This window comes from Cynara cardunculus (assembly GCF_001531365.2).
Source record: "Cynara cardunculus var. scolymus isolate 2C chromosome LG 2, CcrdV1, whole genome shotgun sequence".
Taxonomy (NCBI): domain Eukaryota; kingdom Viridiplantae; phylum Streptophyta; class Magnoliopsida; order Asterales; family Asteraceae; genus Cynara; species Cynara cardunculus.
The window spans coordinates 61,170,559-61,188,241 of NC_037529.1; the positions used below are offsets into that span (position 1 = coordinate 61,170,559).

At 38.3% G+C, this 17,683-nt stretch overlaps 1 protein-coding gene across 5 annotated transcripts; it reads right to left on the reverse strand.

Annotated features, from left to right (window-relative positions):
* On the reverse strand, nt 1–15,221 carry LOC112506593. 5 transcript variants are annotated; one of them, XR_003068470.1, is made up of 8 exons: nt 14,746–15,221; nt 13,946–13,987; nt 13,724–13,849; nt 12,600–12,832; nt 2,417–2,453; nt 2,211–2,272; nt 1,879–1,936; nt 410–435 (listed from the first exon to the last, which is right to left on the reverse strand). XR_003068470.1 is itself a non-coding variant. In XM_025110748.1 (7 exons), exons 1-7 carry the CDS (start codon nt 14,923–14,925, stop codon nt 359–361), a joined length of 753 nt encoding a protein of 250 aa, XP_024966516.1. In that variant the 5' UTR covers nt 14,926–15,221; the 3' UTR covers nt 1–358. The 5 variants fall into 5 exon arrangements, 4 of the variants coding, with proteins under 4 accessions (XP_024966516.1, XP_024966517.1, XP_024966518.1 ...); XM_025110748.1 differs by lacking the exon at nt 2,211–2,272 and having other exon boundaries at nt 1–435; XM_025110749.1 differs by lacking the exons at nt 2,211–2,272; nt 13,946–13,987 and having other exon boundaries at nt 1–435.
* Between the last annotated feature and the right edge of the window lie 2,462 nt (nt 15,222–17,683).

The window sequence follows — 17,683 nt, forward strand, 5'->3', positions numbered from 1 at the left end:
AGAATAACATATAGAAGTAGATTAAAAATAAGTACAAGTTGAAGTTCCAAACTGATTGAGGAATTAGCAATGGCAATGGCAATGGCAATGGCATTGGCAGCCATCACATTTTCCTAATTTCACAAGTTTATATAATGTAATTATTTAGTAAATCACCAACCATTTGATACAATCCTTTTGGCAACTATATATATTGTCAAGGATCAAAACTCTGCAAGATCCCCCGAAATATGGGGGTGTCTATGTTTTTACACTACTCGAATCCCGACTTGAATGCTTCTGGGGTTTATGTCGATAGATGGTAGCCTCCAAAACTGCCATCTGAAGATTTAAAGAGCAATAATCCACTGCATATTCTCTATTTCATCCTCTTTCTTTCGGACTTTATGGCTTCGTAAGATGTCATAACCTCCTTGAACCTCGCTTCAGCAACCTCTGCAACACAACACAATTGTCAATTTTTCAACAACAATCCTTAGCTACTATGTTTTTGTTTTTGTGTTATGTTTCATTACAAACAATAATAAACCTTAAGAATGTTTGTGGTCGAGTATTATTTTGGAATTAGGTTAAGATGCATATGACCGATATGGAGTCTATATATGGTACAAGCTGTACAACTTATGTACTAGGAATTATGTATGCGGTTGGTTACAAGTACTTGATTACAATAAACTGATAGATTCCACATTGTGTTTTTGATGTTCGACACCATGATCTTATAAGATTTGGCAAATAGATGTTATAACTGGGAAGTTGCTCGAGGACATGTATATGATGACCCCTCCAAAGAATACTCATGTTAGTTGCATGTTATGCACTAACTTTATTAGTTTTAGTTGCATTTAATCCTTAGCTCGGTCTATTCATGCATTTTTTGATTTGGTCTTTCCACCATCTATAATGATGGTTTTTAAGCTTCGTTTGTGTGCAGATTATTAAAGATCTTGAAGAGTAGGACGCATAAAATAAATGCATATAGTTAATATAGCTTTATTAGTTTTAGATACTGCTTATTGCTTATTGCTTAAAATTATAAATATGATTTATAATTATTATTAATGTGATAAGAACACGAAGAGTGATAAGAACACGAAGAGTAGGACGCATAAAATAAATGCATTTAGTTAAATAATCAAAAGCGTTTTTGGTTACGGCTTTGTTTAATATAATGAAATAAATTAAGGTTGGAATTAGAAAAGATGTTCATGTCATATTATTTTGTTTGTTACACATAATAATTACATGTCATATTATTTTGTGTTATAATAATTACACGTCAATTATTCGGTTTAGTTTCTGTTGCTTGTTTGATTCCCGGAATCCCAACGAATTTTCATATCAATACCTGTCACTATCAACTATTCCGTTAGTGGGGCCTCGTGGGGCGAGTTCTCATATTCCGATGGGTCCAAAGGTTGGACCTACACACCCCTGGTTGGCTTATGGTGTAAAACACAATTAATCTTCCATGATTTGAAGTAGGAGCATAAGTGATTTTGTCCAATTCAATTTTTAATGGAGCCATGGCTGAGCTACTCGATTTATTTTTTCTGAACCGAACAAACCCAACAAAACTTATCAGCTTCAATTTGATTGACTTCCATGCTTAAAGTGATCAGTTTGAAAATTTTAAAACCAGAACCTAATCACACTATAACAAAACTCCACTGGTTTGGTCAATTGATTGAATAATCGAAGGTGAATCAATCAGACAGGACGGACGTGTGATAACAACACTTCGATCCGATTTAGTGGTTAGATGGTTCACACATATACCCTTTTCAAATCACTTTTAGTCATGCATAGACAGCTGTCGGTGGAACAGAAAGCTGAATTTTTCAAACAAACAGGGGCAGCATGAAAAAAAAGGCCTACCTTTGTTTTCTTGATTCTGATCAGGGTGATATTGCTTTGCCTTGCTCCTGAATGCTGTCTGCATCAATGAAAAAAACTGAATTGTTCAACCCAGTTTACATTTCTGTAGCACTAATGGTGTGCATGTGTTTGATGGTAAGAAAATCAAAATTACTGGTCCAGCTGGGCACTTGTGGGTTGTGTGGCGAATTACCAGCAGTATATCAATAGGCAGGTGATAGAACTTCTCATCTCCCCACCCCTTCCCACCCCAAAAGTTTGGTCACCTACCAGTGAGGTTTCCAGGGCTGTAAAATTGAGAAAACAAGAGAGCATGGTTTTTGTTCATATACCTGAGGGAGTACCTCTGTGAAACAGTGATCGATCTAGGTCATTTCCTTAACTCCTTTTATCCCTAAAAATTGTTAATCTAGTCATTGCATGTCAAAAGTTCTACGACTCATCATATGTGAAAAATTCTATGAATCTAATGCAAAGGAATAGAAGCACAAACAAAGCATAAAAGGTCAAGAAAGATTTAACCAAATATGTCATTTACCTTAATTTCATCATCTGTGTAAGGCTTCGTTGTTGACCTATTACAAGAAACGATAATTAAAAAGAAAATAAGTGACCACTTGTTTAAGTTAACATGAACAAGAAGAAAGAAGTACGTGGACAGAAAGAAGGTGTGTGCTCTACGGCTCTATCAAAAGGTGTATACCCTATTCTCATGCCAATCCAATGTCTGTGTTGAATCTATCTCCTAGGGTGTAGGACAAGTTAGCTTTGCAAACTTAAAGACTATGGCAAGCTTGAGGCAGGCCAAGCCAGCTAATCTGACTATTCGAGCAAAGCTTTAGCTTGCCAGCTCATGAGGCATTTTGTGTAAATTTATGTTTTTAATTCACTAGTCTTACTAGCCTCTTGGAGACTTCTGGTTGTATACTTTCAAAGAAGCATTGCTTTTAAAAGCAGCAGAGGCATGCGCCTCAAGGAGCGGCCAAACTTCATATGTGAGGCGGGGACTCCTTCTCCTCTGATGGGGTGTACACCTTAAATGTGTAGGCGGTGGTTAAGCGGTGAGGCGGTGATACATATCACAGGCGCAGTCTCTATTAAATGGAGTCATGTAGGTCTATTTATTTATTTAAGTAGATAATGGTGTACACTAAAGTCAAACATCAACATCACTTATTTATTCCCCCTTTCACACAATAACAAACATACATATATTGAAACCGGGAGCTTCTCACTCAAGTTAAATAGCAACCGAATCAATAAACCCAAAAGCTATCCTCCCCCAAATAACACGCTCCTGCCAAATATTCTAGGGAAATACCAGAAGTACCCCTCACGCACTTATTCTGTTAAAGAAACGTAGAGAAGTAAGCTATACCCACCAAACCAGAATTACTTTCCCCTCCTATAGGTGAACCATAATGGGACTTTACCAATACCACCCCCCAAAAAAAACTCACATTGTCCTAAAGGCGACAATCGGGAAACTGATGCAACAAAGCCTCCAAAACCTCTCGCGAGGATTCAAATTCAGACATGCCTTCCCACTTTATTAACACTTCCAACAATCCATGATCATCGTTAACAATAGGGCAGATCCAACCGACACTGTGCATAATTCTAAATCTTCAATGAGTTGTGCAGGAATCTCTTTGGTAGAAGCACAGTCACCAATACCTTAACTGAGATACATGGAAAACAGGATGTATCTTGGCAAACTTTGGAAGTTCTAGAACTTGTAGGCAACTTTATTAAGAGGTCCATAGAATCTCACCAAAAGTTTAGGATTATTGCCACTTACCAAAGAACTTTGCTGGTAAGCATGCAGCTTCAAAAATACCCAATCTCCCGAGAAAGAAGATATATCTTTCCACTTTAGTCTGCTTGTTGTTTCATTTGACATTGAGCCTTTTAGAGGTGCATACTTACTTCGTCCCATATTTCATCTAGGTCCAACGACTCCTGCTCTACAAATTGCAGCTTGGAATAAGCCATCTTATAGCGTAACCAGGTGGTGGATCCTTCCCATAAAGCACAAGAAACAGAGAACATTTGAGTGAAGTGTGATGGGAGGTGTTACAGAACATTTGAGCCTTTAAGCCATCTCCACTGCTTTGGTCTGTCCGAAACCCAACATCTCAAATATTGTTCCAACCATTTTTTGACTACTTCCTCTGTCCATCCGTTTGTGGATGGTAAGCATAACTATATTATATTAGCTTAGTACCCTGAAACTTGAACTCTTTTCCATAATACACTTAGAAAGATCATAGCCAACAACTTACTTTCCCACTTGATATTCCGGCTCAACCACCATTTGTTCTAATAAAAATCAAAGGCTCTGTTGATCACTTCGCACAATAAAATGTCTTCTGAGCAAGTAAGGACTCCATTTCCATACTGCCAAAACGATTGCCATCAGATCTTTTTCGTATACCGATTTTTGTTTACCCTCAATCACAACGCTTGACTAAAATCCACTGCTGGATGCTCGTCTTGCATCAAAACAACTCCTAAACAGTACCCAGACGCATCCGTCTGGATCACAAAGTCTTTGGAGAAATTTGGTAATCCTAGAACCAGTCAAACTTTTGTAATGAAGGTTCTAACGCCTCGAGAACGATTGTTTCAATTTCAGGTCCAGCTACACATGAGCCTAATTCGACTAGTACCCCGAGGCCTTCTTGTTGTGATGCCTTCCCCATGGCTTTTAAAAACACCATAGATCACCCCAACGATGGATCACCACGTAACATGACTGGTTTTCCGCCAAATGTGAACTTCATCACTTGTTGTTTCCTATTGATATATGTTGCCCCCAACGTCTCAAGCCATTGCACCCCTAAAATTGTGTCACTGTTGCCTACCTTCTGTCCAATTTCCACCACATTCACAATATTTAGATACATTTCTTCATCTTCAAGAATTACCTCACCAATAACCTCCTCCTAGACGAGTAAGACATTCATTTTCCTTCTTCCTACATGTCAAGCACCCACCTGGCCATTTCACATATCACAGGAGAAAAGCCCAAAGTAAGAAGGTTGGGTGAGTCGTGAGTATGGACGACCTATGTAGCAGGGAATTTTTTACTTAAGGGTAGTAGTGGGATTTTATGTTCTCTTTTTGTTATGCTTTTGGTTTATATGGGGTTTTGTGTAGGTGGTTTGGGTATCAGAAATCATATCATAGTTTTGTATTGGAGAGACCATGGTTCTAAAAAGTGTGTGAAGCGCACGCCTCAAGGCGAGGCGGCCCAAAAACGAATGTAAGGCGGCACCTCTCCAGGCATGGTTGGGTCATATGCCTTGGTTGACAGAAGCGAGGACTAAGTCGGTGAAGCGGTGAGACGATAATGAGGCAGTTGACCGGTCTAATTTGTATGAATCCACACAAAAGCATGCTGCTTTATTTTCTCTCAAACTGTGAAACCACCCACCGTCCCACTTTGTATATATCCTTTACGAGAAGTACACACACATATGTAATATTACATATTATCTAAGTCACCCACCGTCCCACTTTGTATCACTTGGTATATTTTCTTTGTGAGCAATATCGATATATATAAAAGTCAACTCTCCACCGTCCCACTTTGTATCACTTGGTATATTTTCTCTATGAGCAATATGTGTGTGTATATATATATATATATATATAATTCAACTCTCCCACTGTCCCACTTTCAATGTGTGTATATATAGCGTGTCTAGTGGCAGTATATACATTATGTTTTTTATTTTTTTAAGCGTTATATATTTATGCATTTTGTTGTTTTACTTTTTGGGGCTTATGCCTTGATCGCCTTACTTATCTAAGAAGAAAACGCCTCGAGGCTTGTTTCCGTTCCTTAAAACCTTAGGAGAGACTAGCCTCTCGAACAACTAGGTTTTCTCTCTCTATTTTTCCCTTTGAATAATCAATATTCATATGAATTGCCCAATTCTGTTTTGCATTATTTGATTCGATCTAGGTTACACCAAATTGGTATCAGAGCACCAATACTTGTAAAACTATGGCTCCTCAGACAGCTACTCAAAGGATGGAGGTTATAGAGGAAGTGACCCGGGGGGGGGGGGGTAAGAGAAACCATCACAAATCTCTAACAAACCTTACACCTAACAGTTCACTGATTAGATGAAACTTATCACCTAGATGCTAACGGAGATGACAACAACAAACGTCGTCCTCCAGTTCTCAAAACGGGAAGAGGTTCGAGCAACCTTGATGGAGTCTCAAGACTTCTACACTGGGCCTCGACCAAGGGAAAGTACGGTCAACTCTGGAGGCGGGTTAGGAGGAGCAATACCTAGTGGACCACGACCTAAGGTAAGTCCGACAACTTGGGGGTGGTTTGGGGGATTGATTTCAAGCGGAGGGTTAAATTGGCGTTTTCGTAAACTAGATATGCCTCTGTTTGATGGTCTAAATCCCGATGGTTGGATTATGAAAGCAAAGAGGTATTTCAATTTCCATCGTTTGAATGAAGATAAGATGGAAGCGGCTGTGGTTGCCCCGGAGGTTGATGCACTATTGTGGTACCAATGGGAGCTCTTCCACCGTCGACGGCCATTGCATCGATGGGAGGAAATGAAGGTGTTGCTGCTATGTCAATTCCAACCAAGTCATTTGGGACCCTTCACGAACAATGGTTATCATTGACTCAAGTGAGTTTTGTCCTGAATTATCAGCGTAGTTTCATAGAGCTCTCAGCCCCTCTGGCAAATGTTTTCGAAGACATCACTTTGGGCCATTTAATGAATGGGCTCAAAAGCGAAATTAGGGCCAAGGTCAGGTTGTTTGGGTCTAGGACTCTGGATCACGCTATGGCCCTTGCACAAATGTTGAGAACAAACTACGGGTGAGCCCAATTCGCAAAAGTGAGGGTCATGGTTTCTCATCCCCCTATGGTTTAGGAAGCCCGACGTCCAGGGGGATCGCCTCTGCAAACCCGATCTTCGCTCCATCCTCTCCTAACTCGACTATACCGGTTACATTAGGGGTTAATTCCGTCTTAGGGTCACAATCGACCCTCCCCTTAGTTCTATGACTTTTACCAGGCTAAATTTAAACCAAAAACCTACCGGAGAAGTTGAATGACTCTTTGACATAGAGCTCCAACAAAAATGGGAACGTGGGCTTTGTTTCCATTATGATGAGAAGTGGTACGTGGGTCACCGTTGTCCACAACAGGAGTTAAGTGTGCTCCTAGCACATGAAGAAGAAGATGGAGCTAATGAGGTGGAACAATTGACGAAACAGTAGAGATCAATACAAAAACAGAGATATGTTTTAAACTCTGTTATTGGAATTACAAATCTTAAAACTATGAAGTTGTTAGGCAAGGTGAAGGAATCAGAAGTGGTGGTAATGATCGATCCAGGGGCCACCCACAACTTCATATTGTTGGTTGTCATCCAGAAGTTGGGAATTCATGTTACTCAGACTAGGGTTTTGGTGCATCTTTGGGAACAGGAGAAGTGGTGCAACGGTATGGTGAGTGCCAAGGAGTGTTGTTACACTTGCAAGGAACTAGTGTGTTAGGAGGATTTCCTTCCTCTGACTTTGGGAAACTCAGATGTGATACTTGGGGTATAGTGGCTGGAAAATTTTGCACGGTGTCTACTAATTGGAAGACATAAGTCATGAAGTTTCTAGTTAAGCGGACGCCGATAGCGCTTAGAGGAGACCTGTCACTGGCAAGGTCTAAAGTAACTCTTAAGAATATGTTACAGACAATTGCCAACGGAGGTGAAAGGTATCTACTGCAACTAAATCAAGTGGAGTTAACTCCACCAGCCGTAACCCCTCCTAACTTACCGTTGTTTTTGCAAGATATCGTTCGAAAGTACTGATAGGTGTTTGGGTGCCAAAGGGTTTACCAACCCGTTGTGGGAAGGAGCACAAAATTATTCTCGAGGATGGTATGGGCCCTATGAGTGTTTACCGATACCGCTAAGAAAAATGAGATTGAAAACCTAGTACAGGACATGTTAAAGGCGAGCATCATACAAAATTCGAATAGTCCTTGCTCCAGCCCCGTTCTTCTAGTCAAAAAGAAGAATGGATCTTGGTGATTTTGTGTGTATTACCGGGACCTAAACAAGGTTACCGTTCCGAATAAATATCGAATTCCGGTTATTGATGAATTGCTTGACAAGTTGCATGCATCGTGCGTGTTTACTAAACTCGATTTGAAATTTGTATACCACCATATCTAGGTCAAAGAAGACGATGTAGCTAAAACTGCTTTTATAACTCACGAGGGACATTATGAGTTCCTCGTTATGCCCTTCGGGTTGACTAATGCCCAGGCTACTTTCCAGCCTTTGATGAATGAGATATTTCGACCATTCTTGAGAAAGTTCGTACTGGTGTTCTTTGATGACATCCAAGTCTATAGCCACAGTCAGCAACAACACAAGGAACACCTATCCACAGTGTTGGAAATACTTGTTGACCATCAACTCTATGCTACCCTACGTAAATGTGAGTTTGGGAAGACGGAGGTTGCATATTTAGGGTACATCATTTCAGCAACGGGTGTGGCGGTTGACAAAGACAAGATTCGAGCCATGTTAGATTGGTCTATCCCAAAGAATTTAAGGGATCTAAGGAGGTTCATTGGCTTAACCGGGCATTATCACAACTACATCAGCGGTTATGCTCATATAGCCGCTCCCCTAACTGACTAATTAATTAAGTTGCTTTGGATGGAATACGGGAGCCACAAAAGCTTTTCAACACCTAAAGACAGCATTGACCAAGGCCCCCGAATTGGCTATGCCTGATTTCAGTCAGCTGTTTGCCTTAGAGACTGATGCATCCGGAGTGGGGATAAGGGCTGTCGTGTTGCAAATTGATCGTCCAATTGCTTTTTATAAGCAAGTTATGGGGTCACAGAACCGTTAAAGTCCATCTATGAGAGGGAACTGATGGCCATTGTGGTGGCAGTACAAAAATGGAGGCACTATATGTTGGGTACACACTTTGTCGTACACACGGACTAGCATAGTCCGACGTTCTTAATGGAGCAGTGAGAAGTTGGGGCTGATTACCAGAAATGTATGAGCAAATTAATGGGCTACAATTTTGAGATTCATTATAAACCTAGAGTTATGAATTGAGTGATAGATGCACGTTCACGGGAATTTGTTTCAGAAATTGAATTAAAGGCACTTGAGTCGTCATGGGTTGTTTCAATGACCATGGGTTGTTTCAATGACCGTCTAGATAAGCAAATTGAGGCTGATCCATTTATCCAAAGAACTAAAAAAGACTTGGAAGATGATGAAAAAATGCATGTGGGGTACTCGATGGTACACAGACGAGTTTTGTATAAAGGAAGATTGGTTATACCTCACACATCGACTTCTAATGCCAGGCTATTACAAAAATACCATTCCTCAGTGATAGGGGGACACTTTGGGGAATTTAAGACTACCAACGACTTGCAGCCAAATAGTTTTGGGTGGGAATGCGACATGCTGCAATGAAATTTTTACAAGCTTATAGCACATGCCAGCAGCAAAAATCAGACAACACCCACCTGGCTGGACTCCTGCAACGGCTGTCGGTTCCAGTCCAAGTCTAGGACGAGATCACTATGGATTTCATTGAAGGCCTCCCTTGTTCTCTTATGTACGACACTATCTTGGTGGTGGTTGACAGGTTGACCAAATTAGCTCTTTTTTTGGGGATAAAGCATCCATTCACAGCCCCATCAGTAGCTGCCTTGTTTGTAAAAGAGGCAGTACGACTCCATGGCTTTCCTACATAAATAGTGTTCAAATCGTGACAAGGTCTATGAGTTTATTTTGCGAGAATTATTTCGCCTCAAAGGTACCACTTTACTTCGTAGTACAGCCTACCACCCGTAGACAGATGGCCAGTTTGAGGTGGTGAATAAATCGGTAGAAACATATTTACGATGCATAATATTGGGAAAAACACGGCATTGGGCTAAATGGTTGCCATGAATTTTGGTATGACACGTCCCATCACAGTTCCACCAAGTGTACTCCCTTCAAGCCCCTTTATGGCCGAGACCCCCCTTGCCTTAATCGTGTCCAACTCGGCATGACAGGGGTATAAGTTTGGAAGACCAGCTGCTGGAAAGGGATGCAATCTTAGATGAGCTTAAGGCTCACTTGCTTCGTGCTCAACAGATCATGAAAAGACAGGCTGTTAAGTACCGCAAGGATCTCCATTTTGCTGTTGGAGATCGTGTTTATTTGAAGTTACAGCCATAATGCCAGAAGATGATAGCCACTCGAGCCTTTCAAAAGTTGGCAACATGATTCTATGGCTCTTTTAAAGTTATACAAAGTGTTGGAGCAGTGGCTTATAAACTACAGCTGCCCCCTGCCCCCACTTCTCCGCTTCACCTGATTTTCCATGTTTCACAACTAAAGCATGCCATTGGAGATCAACAAGTTGCCACATCATTACCACCAAACCTCAATGCTGATATGGAAATTATAAGTCGAATTAGAGTCTTTACTGGGGGTTCAAGCGCTCGATAAAACAAATGATCAACACATAGAGGTGTTGCTCAAATGGAAGCACTTACCAGATTTTGAGGCAACCTAGGAGGATATGTCAACTATGAATCAAGCTTTTCCCACATTTCACCTTGAGGATAAGGTGGCACTTTTGGAAGGTGGGAAACGTCAAGCACCCACCTGTCCATTTCACATATCACAAGTGAGAAGGCTGGGTAAGTCGTAAGTATGGTGGACCTGCGTAGCAGGGAATTTTTCCTTAAGGGTAGTAGTGGGATTTTATGTTCTCTTTCTGTTATGCTTTTGGTTTATATGGGGTTTCACGTAGGTTGTTTAGGTATCAGAAATCATATCATTAGTTTTGTATTGAAGAGACTAGCATCTTGAACAGCTAGGTTTTCTATCTCTATTTTTCACTTTGAATAATCAAAATCCATATGAATTGCCCAATTATGTTCAACATTCATTGATTCGATCTAGATCACACCATTAACTTGTGACAGGGAGAGTACTTTTCATCACCCCAGTTGCATAGTCCAAGCGATCTTCCCTGTTGAACCTCTTGATCTGATAACCTTCTAAACTCAGATCCTGTTTTTCCAACGAACCGGAAGGAATCACTGAGTTGGACACACTACTTTTATTATCCACAAACAGATTTGTACTCCTTTTACCCCAGAATGATGTTCTGTCTCAACCTATCAGCTTGTTTTTCACTTAAATTTTTGAAGCCATCTCTGTCGCTTAATGTCATAGGGCTCATCATTTGTAGCTTTCTTTAATCAAGTTGTCAAGGCCATTTATGAACTGACCAAAGAACACTTCCTTCGATAATCGTCTACAGACCCATTTTGTTTAACGCCAAAAACTGTTCATAAAATGACCTTATAACAAGCGACCAGAACTGAAGAAAAATTAGAAGCTTCAAATTCTCCCATCTAGTAATTGGATGACGTTTATGATTTCAGGGCATTGCCTTCAAAGATATGAACGAAACATTGATCTCTTCCTCCTGACTTAAGCGATTTGACATAATATAGCGTTCGACTATAAAAACCCAACCAAGTAGATCCTTCCCATCAAATGAAAAAAATTCTAACTTCCGTCCCTTAACTGCCAGGAAATGCGACGGATCATGACCCTTGCCTCAATTTTTCCCTTTTCTTCCCGATCACGACATACCTTGCCATTCGACGTCAGCGTGTGTCTGCTTTACTCGTCATTTCTACCTGCTACTTAATGATTCATTCCATTTGTTGCATCAATGTCTGCATCCCTTTTCCAATCAATCCCACACTACTCTCCAAATCGTCAACACTCGTTGCCATACTTCTAGTCCACATCTTCCCTGGGAGCGTGACCGCTCTTATACCAATTTGGTATAAACTGATTCGAATTGGCCGATTGTAAATTGAATTGAATGTAAACGAAATCCCAATGGCTTTCAAGAGGCCAGGGACTCTCCCAGAACTTCTCGCTCAAGTTATAAAGTAGCAACTGAATCAATGAACCCAAAAGCTATAATCCCCTGAATAACACGCTCCTGTCAATTATTCTAGCAAAATACTAAAAGTACCCCTCACACACTTATTTTGTTAAAGAAATGAAAAGAAGTAAGCTATACCCAACAAACCAAAATTACCCCCTCCACCTATAGGTGAACCGTAGGGGTTTACCAATTATTTAGCATGTGTTAGTGGACGATCAATTGGTAGTGTGCTGAGTAAGTGGACCTCCACCTAGTAATGTTGTTCGCAAGTTATTTTTACGTAAGTGTTACTCTATTTAAAATGCTTGTAGTTCTATAACAATCAAATTAGTATGTAAGTTCTTATTAATCTCCTTTGCTCCTATATTTCTTTTTCTCTCCCAACAAGATGTCTGCAGAAGATTATTGTTTAGCATAACATTAGAAGAAAATTGACCAAAAAGATTTGAGGATAATAATAAAGGTGTGTCCCAATAGAACCCTATTTCACCCAAGTTGTTTCAAAACCAGACAGAGAAGAAGACTACGCAAGGAAAAGCTCGATCAATATATTTCTTTCCTGCCAACTTTCTTTCTGGAGGTTTGATATTCAGAGGTTCTGATATTATAAGATACCTCCATAGAGTTAATAGAAGTGGAACAGCACATCCACATGTTATAGTATTAGAAAAGGTACAAATGGAACAAAAACATGAACAATGTATTAATATGTCATAGCAATGTTTTACCTGCTAAGACCCAAGACTGCATAATGATGGGACAAGGAATAATTTGCAGGGGACCGAGGAGGTTCCCTAAAATTACTCCTACTTCCCTGCGATGCATCAGTTTTCCAATACCAATCATCCCTTTGAAATTGTTGATGATATCCACTTGCATTATTTTCCCTCCAACTCTCATAACCCTTTCTATATTTATTTTTCTCCCGATTGAACACACTTTGCATGCGCCTAATACGTTCCTACAGAAAATTTAAATCAATTTAGTGATATGAAGCACAGTTTGAAAAAAAATTTAACTCAAAACATGATGCAAATTTTGTAAGTTACCTATATATCCATTCTCAAATTATTTTTTCCACATATTTATGAGAGGTCTTTAGCAATGGATATAATTGATACATATCCAGTACTTGTGTCCCAATGTACAAACAAAAGTATTAAACAAGTTGGTCATTGCCACGTGTTGTGTCCCTCATGCATTCCAACTAAGAACCCTCAAACTTGTGTCTCGTCTATAACTTTAGTTTAGATGGAAATTGGAATCGCACAATAAAACTTCCAAAGCTTCCAAATGCAAAATTGTAGAGACCAAAAAACAGTGTAGCTGGAAATCCAGAAGGCTTTCACGTGCCATTCTAACCGGATTCGTAAATCACTTCAATCTTCATTTTCCATCCTTTGATATTTCATTAAATGATCAATCTAAAAGGATAGTTTTTCATTACTGAAAATAAACAAGCTAATCTATCTCATCAAAGCATACATAAGGAAGATTGTAAGTGCAGCAAATTACTGATACAATGTATAATCTATGCTAGCAAAGTAGACATTTCATTACTGAAACAAACAATCTATCTCATCAAGCATACATGAGGAAGATTGTAAGTGCAGCAAATTATTGATGCCATGTGTAATCCATGCTAGCAAAGTAGACATAATACCATTAGAAGGTCTTGCTCTATGAAACAAAAGCTGGAAATATCCAGAGAACCATAGAAAAAGAAATGAAAAGCTCAATTTATTGGTTATGGTTTACTTAACAGTGATCATTTCCGAATATATCAGTGTTGCAATATGAAAAAGTTGGACCAGAATAGATAAGAAAAGAGAGGTTGTAAAGAGATACACACCACTCTCTCCATCTCTTCTTCATACTCCTCCTGCATTCGACGATTATATCTTTTCCAAGATTCCTCTTGAAAACTCGATCGGAAAGTGCGACCTGTGGCACCTTTCCATGACTGTGACCTGGTAATCTTGTGTGCAAGTAATAACAATCATAATCAGTTTCTTGAGCCAAATGAACTAATATTATCATATGATTATCAGGTCTATTTTTCCAAATATGCTACCTGAGAATAAAACCAATCAACTGTCTGCCGCATATGTCCAACCTATCAAATTGTTCGAGACGTCATAAATGCCCAACTCTAATATATGCTATATCAGATATCAGTTCACATGCTAAACTTAATTGTTGATGTAGAAAATCTACTAGACTTGGTTTAAAGAATTACACATCCAAATATGTTTAAACGTCAAGATAGTAAAACAATTTTGTGGAAAGTGATATAAATTTAACTTTTGGGAAATTTCACCTTCCATTGGTTTGAAAGTTATTTTCTATTTCAATAAGAATCGTATACTTAGTTTCCCCAATCACCACTCTAATCTTCATATGCGTTTAAAAAGATTAAACATTTATGGCAACAATCAACCTAACAACCCATCATAAATTAACATTGTCTCTAATATTGTTAAATTAGTAATGGTAAAGAGCAAATGTGATGATGTTTCACATTGAACAAACATAAACCATGCCATTTACATAAAGCGTAATACTAAGAATCATGGGTATCCCTAAAAAATCATTAAGCGTAATACTAAGAATCATGGGTATCCCTAAAAAGTCATTAAGCGTGTATATTTATTAAGCTTTTATGTTTTTCTCATCCCAATTTCACTCTAATGAACCAAATTCCTAATAAATTAAGATACAGAAATTACACTCCCAATTCCCGATCACCAAAGGTAGCTACAATACTCAAACTTCATAACCACAAAGATGATGACATGATCGAAGAATTCACACGATATAATGAACAAAGCAAAGCACAAGAAGGATTTAGCTTAGAAGAAACAATTTACATACAGCGAGAGTGGTGGCAGTAGCTCCGATTAGTCCAAATAGAAGAATTCCCCAAAGCCCAATCTCTTCATCTTCCTTTTTACTGCGATGATAGGGTCCATTTTGTTGTGTCGTTCTTGAATTAACTTTACCTTTACCTCTACCGTCCTCGTCATGGATTTTCTTCTTGATATCTTCCGACATAGGCAGGATATTTTTCTTCAAAAATTTACGAAATTGAAGTTGAACCCTAGAATCATGACCGTATACCAACAAACACCGACTCGATTAAGCTTGTTGGTCAGTGTGAATTTCGTACTTATTCGAACTCCAGAGAACGGTTGATGATCAAAAATCAGAACACAAAAGTACCCAGAATATTCACCGGTTTGGGGTCAAAATTGCGTTTTGAGATTGGGGGCAGCACAAGAAAAATACCTCACACACGTCAAGTAGAAGAGGGGTTTCGCTGATAGTCTACGAAATATGAGGAACTAAATTCCAATCATTTTTAACACCAAAACACCAACGGGATTTGATATAATTTCTTTGAATTCTTTAAGTTATACGGAAAAATAAGGTATTTTATTGTAATCGGATAATGTATTTTAAATTTTTTTATTTAATATCTAAAATATGATATTTCAAGTATTTAAATATTATATTTAAGTAACCTTTTTCACTATTACCCCGTTAGACGATTTACGTCTTTGTGATTCATTTATGCTTTTAATTATGTCACATTAGCTTTTGTAATTATCATCTATACATGTGTAATTCACCTACACTTTCAAAAATTGTTCCACTATAACATTTATTGATTACTTTATAAATTACTATATATATTCTTTATTTTTATTCAATCTTTTAATAAATATATAATATAATCTATACTACATATATAACCATTTAAGACAAAGTCTTAAATACAAGTTACTAAGCATAAGTTACAATGGTTTTATGCAACAAATTCAAAAAACTCTTAATTACAAACTATTATGCATAATGTACAAGTTGTTTATGCAATGTTTCTACAACACCAAAACTTACCCATTTTGGACTGGTTTCTTCTTCCGGTTTCTTCTTCCGGTTTCTTATTCTTCTATTTCCTATCTCTGCGACCACCAAGACCAGCTTTCTTCTTCTTCTATGTCATATCTCTGCGACCACCAAAACCAAAAATATTTTGGGTTAGAAAGAAAAGGTCTTTCTTCTTCACAGACCTCGTTTGACATAACAATGGTGGTGTGAATGTATCACCTCGATCAGAGCTCCAATTTCATGTATCAAAGGCATTTGATGTATCACAACCTCATTGATACACATAGCTCCCTCCTCCCTGTTGATTTAATTTCACAGGTTCTTCAAAACCCTARAATTTGGAGGTATGCTCTTAAAAACGATATTGATTTCTATTTCGATTTTGATTTCTATTTCGATTTTGATTTCTGCAACCACTTCTGATGAGATTTTAACTTTCTTTCTTCTTTTTGGTTTAACGATTGATGAAGCCAAGGCTATTTACAACTTAGAGGTAAAATCCTCTTTTACATCTCTTTGTTGTAATTGGTAGTTTTGTTGGTCATTTATGTTTTAATATCATTTTTGGGTATTTGGCAAGAGAAAAGAGAATCAATTTGGTAATAGGTTAGTTGGTTTTAATGTTTGAACTTTCTTATATTCTTCATTATGGTAATATAATAATAGGTTAGTTGGTTCAGGGCTTTTTTCGGTTTTTGTTGTTCTCTCTTGCTTAGTTGCTTCATTAGCTTTTATGTTATCATTTGCTTGGTTTGTTGGTTTCTTGCTCTGATGTTCTTTTKCTTTTGTCTGTTGTTATCATAAACAGCCGTAGAGTTTACAACAGAGGAACAATTATAGTTGAATTAACAAAGTTTACAAGAGAGGAAATTTTGGGAAGAAACTGTCGGTATGAAGCTCTAGCTTTTAGATTTTTGATGTTTATTGTTCGAAGTGGCTGCATAGCTCCATCAATTGTTCAAGTTATAACTAATAAAATTAGTATATAAGAAGTGAAATTTAAAGCTAGAACTGTCCAGCACTGTCTCTGTTCACATAACTAATAAAATCAGCCCTCTATTCATCAAATTAACACCAAAAGATGTTGTCCATGACTGYCCCTRTTCATATAATCTTATTAGTGAGGGGGAACTGTCCATGACTGTCCCTGTTCACATAAACCTCCACTGATTTGATGATATAATGTCAAGGAAAATAAGAACACAAATTGGAGGCATCATGATTAACATGCCTCGTAGTTTATATACACCTTGTCTTCATAAGCTTGTGGTTGCCTGCTGGTTCAAAGTTCAACCCCCAAGGGTATAATGATAGGGAGATCATCAATGGAACTGGTATATATCGGGTTCATGTTAACCGGGTTCATCTTTTCAGTTTTCAAATCTAGAACTGGTATACACCGGGTTAATGTTAATTTTGATTTTTTTCCTATAACTCATAAGAAGTTGTAGGAGAAGGAATTAGTAGTCACCATTCTGCCACTGGTACAATAGATAACTAGCTACTAAGTACTTAACATCTCTTGAGCATTTAGTAACAGTATGCAAGTGAACCGTAGCAATTCTACCATAAAACAAAAAATTCTACCATATATCAAACATAAAACAGAAATACAAACCAAATAGCAATATAAACATATAGTAGTAGTAGTTTATATAAACAAGGGTCTTCCAATGCATGTTATGAACTGTGATCATCAACTAGCCTTCACTGTCTTTGTTCGTTTGAGAACCGGGAGATGGAGCTTCAAAATCAAAGAATAGATCTCTTTAGAATCATAAAAAAACATCCATTAAGAACAACTAATTGCCCTTCAAGATTAGAGAATGATTGAATTAGCCTTATGCTCAGAGTTGACTTTTGGAAGTCAAGCAGGCGTTTTTCTCAGCTTCTGTCCAGCAGCTATCACTTGAGTTCAACA

Bases quoted from the DNA above. Each gene is read 5' to 3' on its own strand.
- LOC112506593 (XM_025110748.1), bottom strand. From the start codon at position 14,925: ATGTCGGAAGATATCAAGAAGAAAATCCATGACGAGGACGGTAGAGGT. The intron at 13,988-14,745 runs GTATGTAAATTG...ACAATTTGATAG, and splicing joins CTACTGCCACCACTCTCGCT to GTTGGACATATGCGGCAGAC. The intron at 1,937-2,416 runs GTAAATGACATA...TCATTGATGCAG, and splicing joins ACACAGATGATGAAATTAAG to ACAGCATTCAGGAGCAAGGC.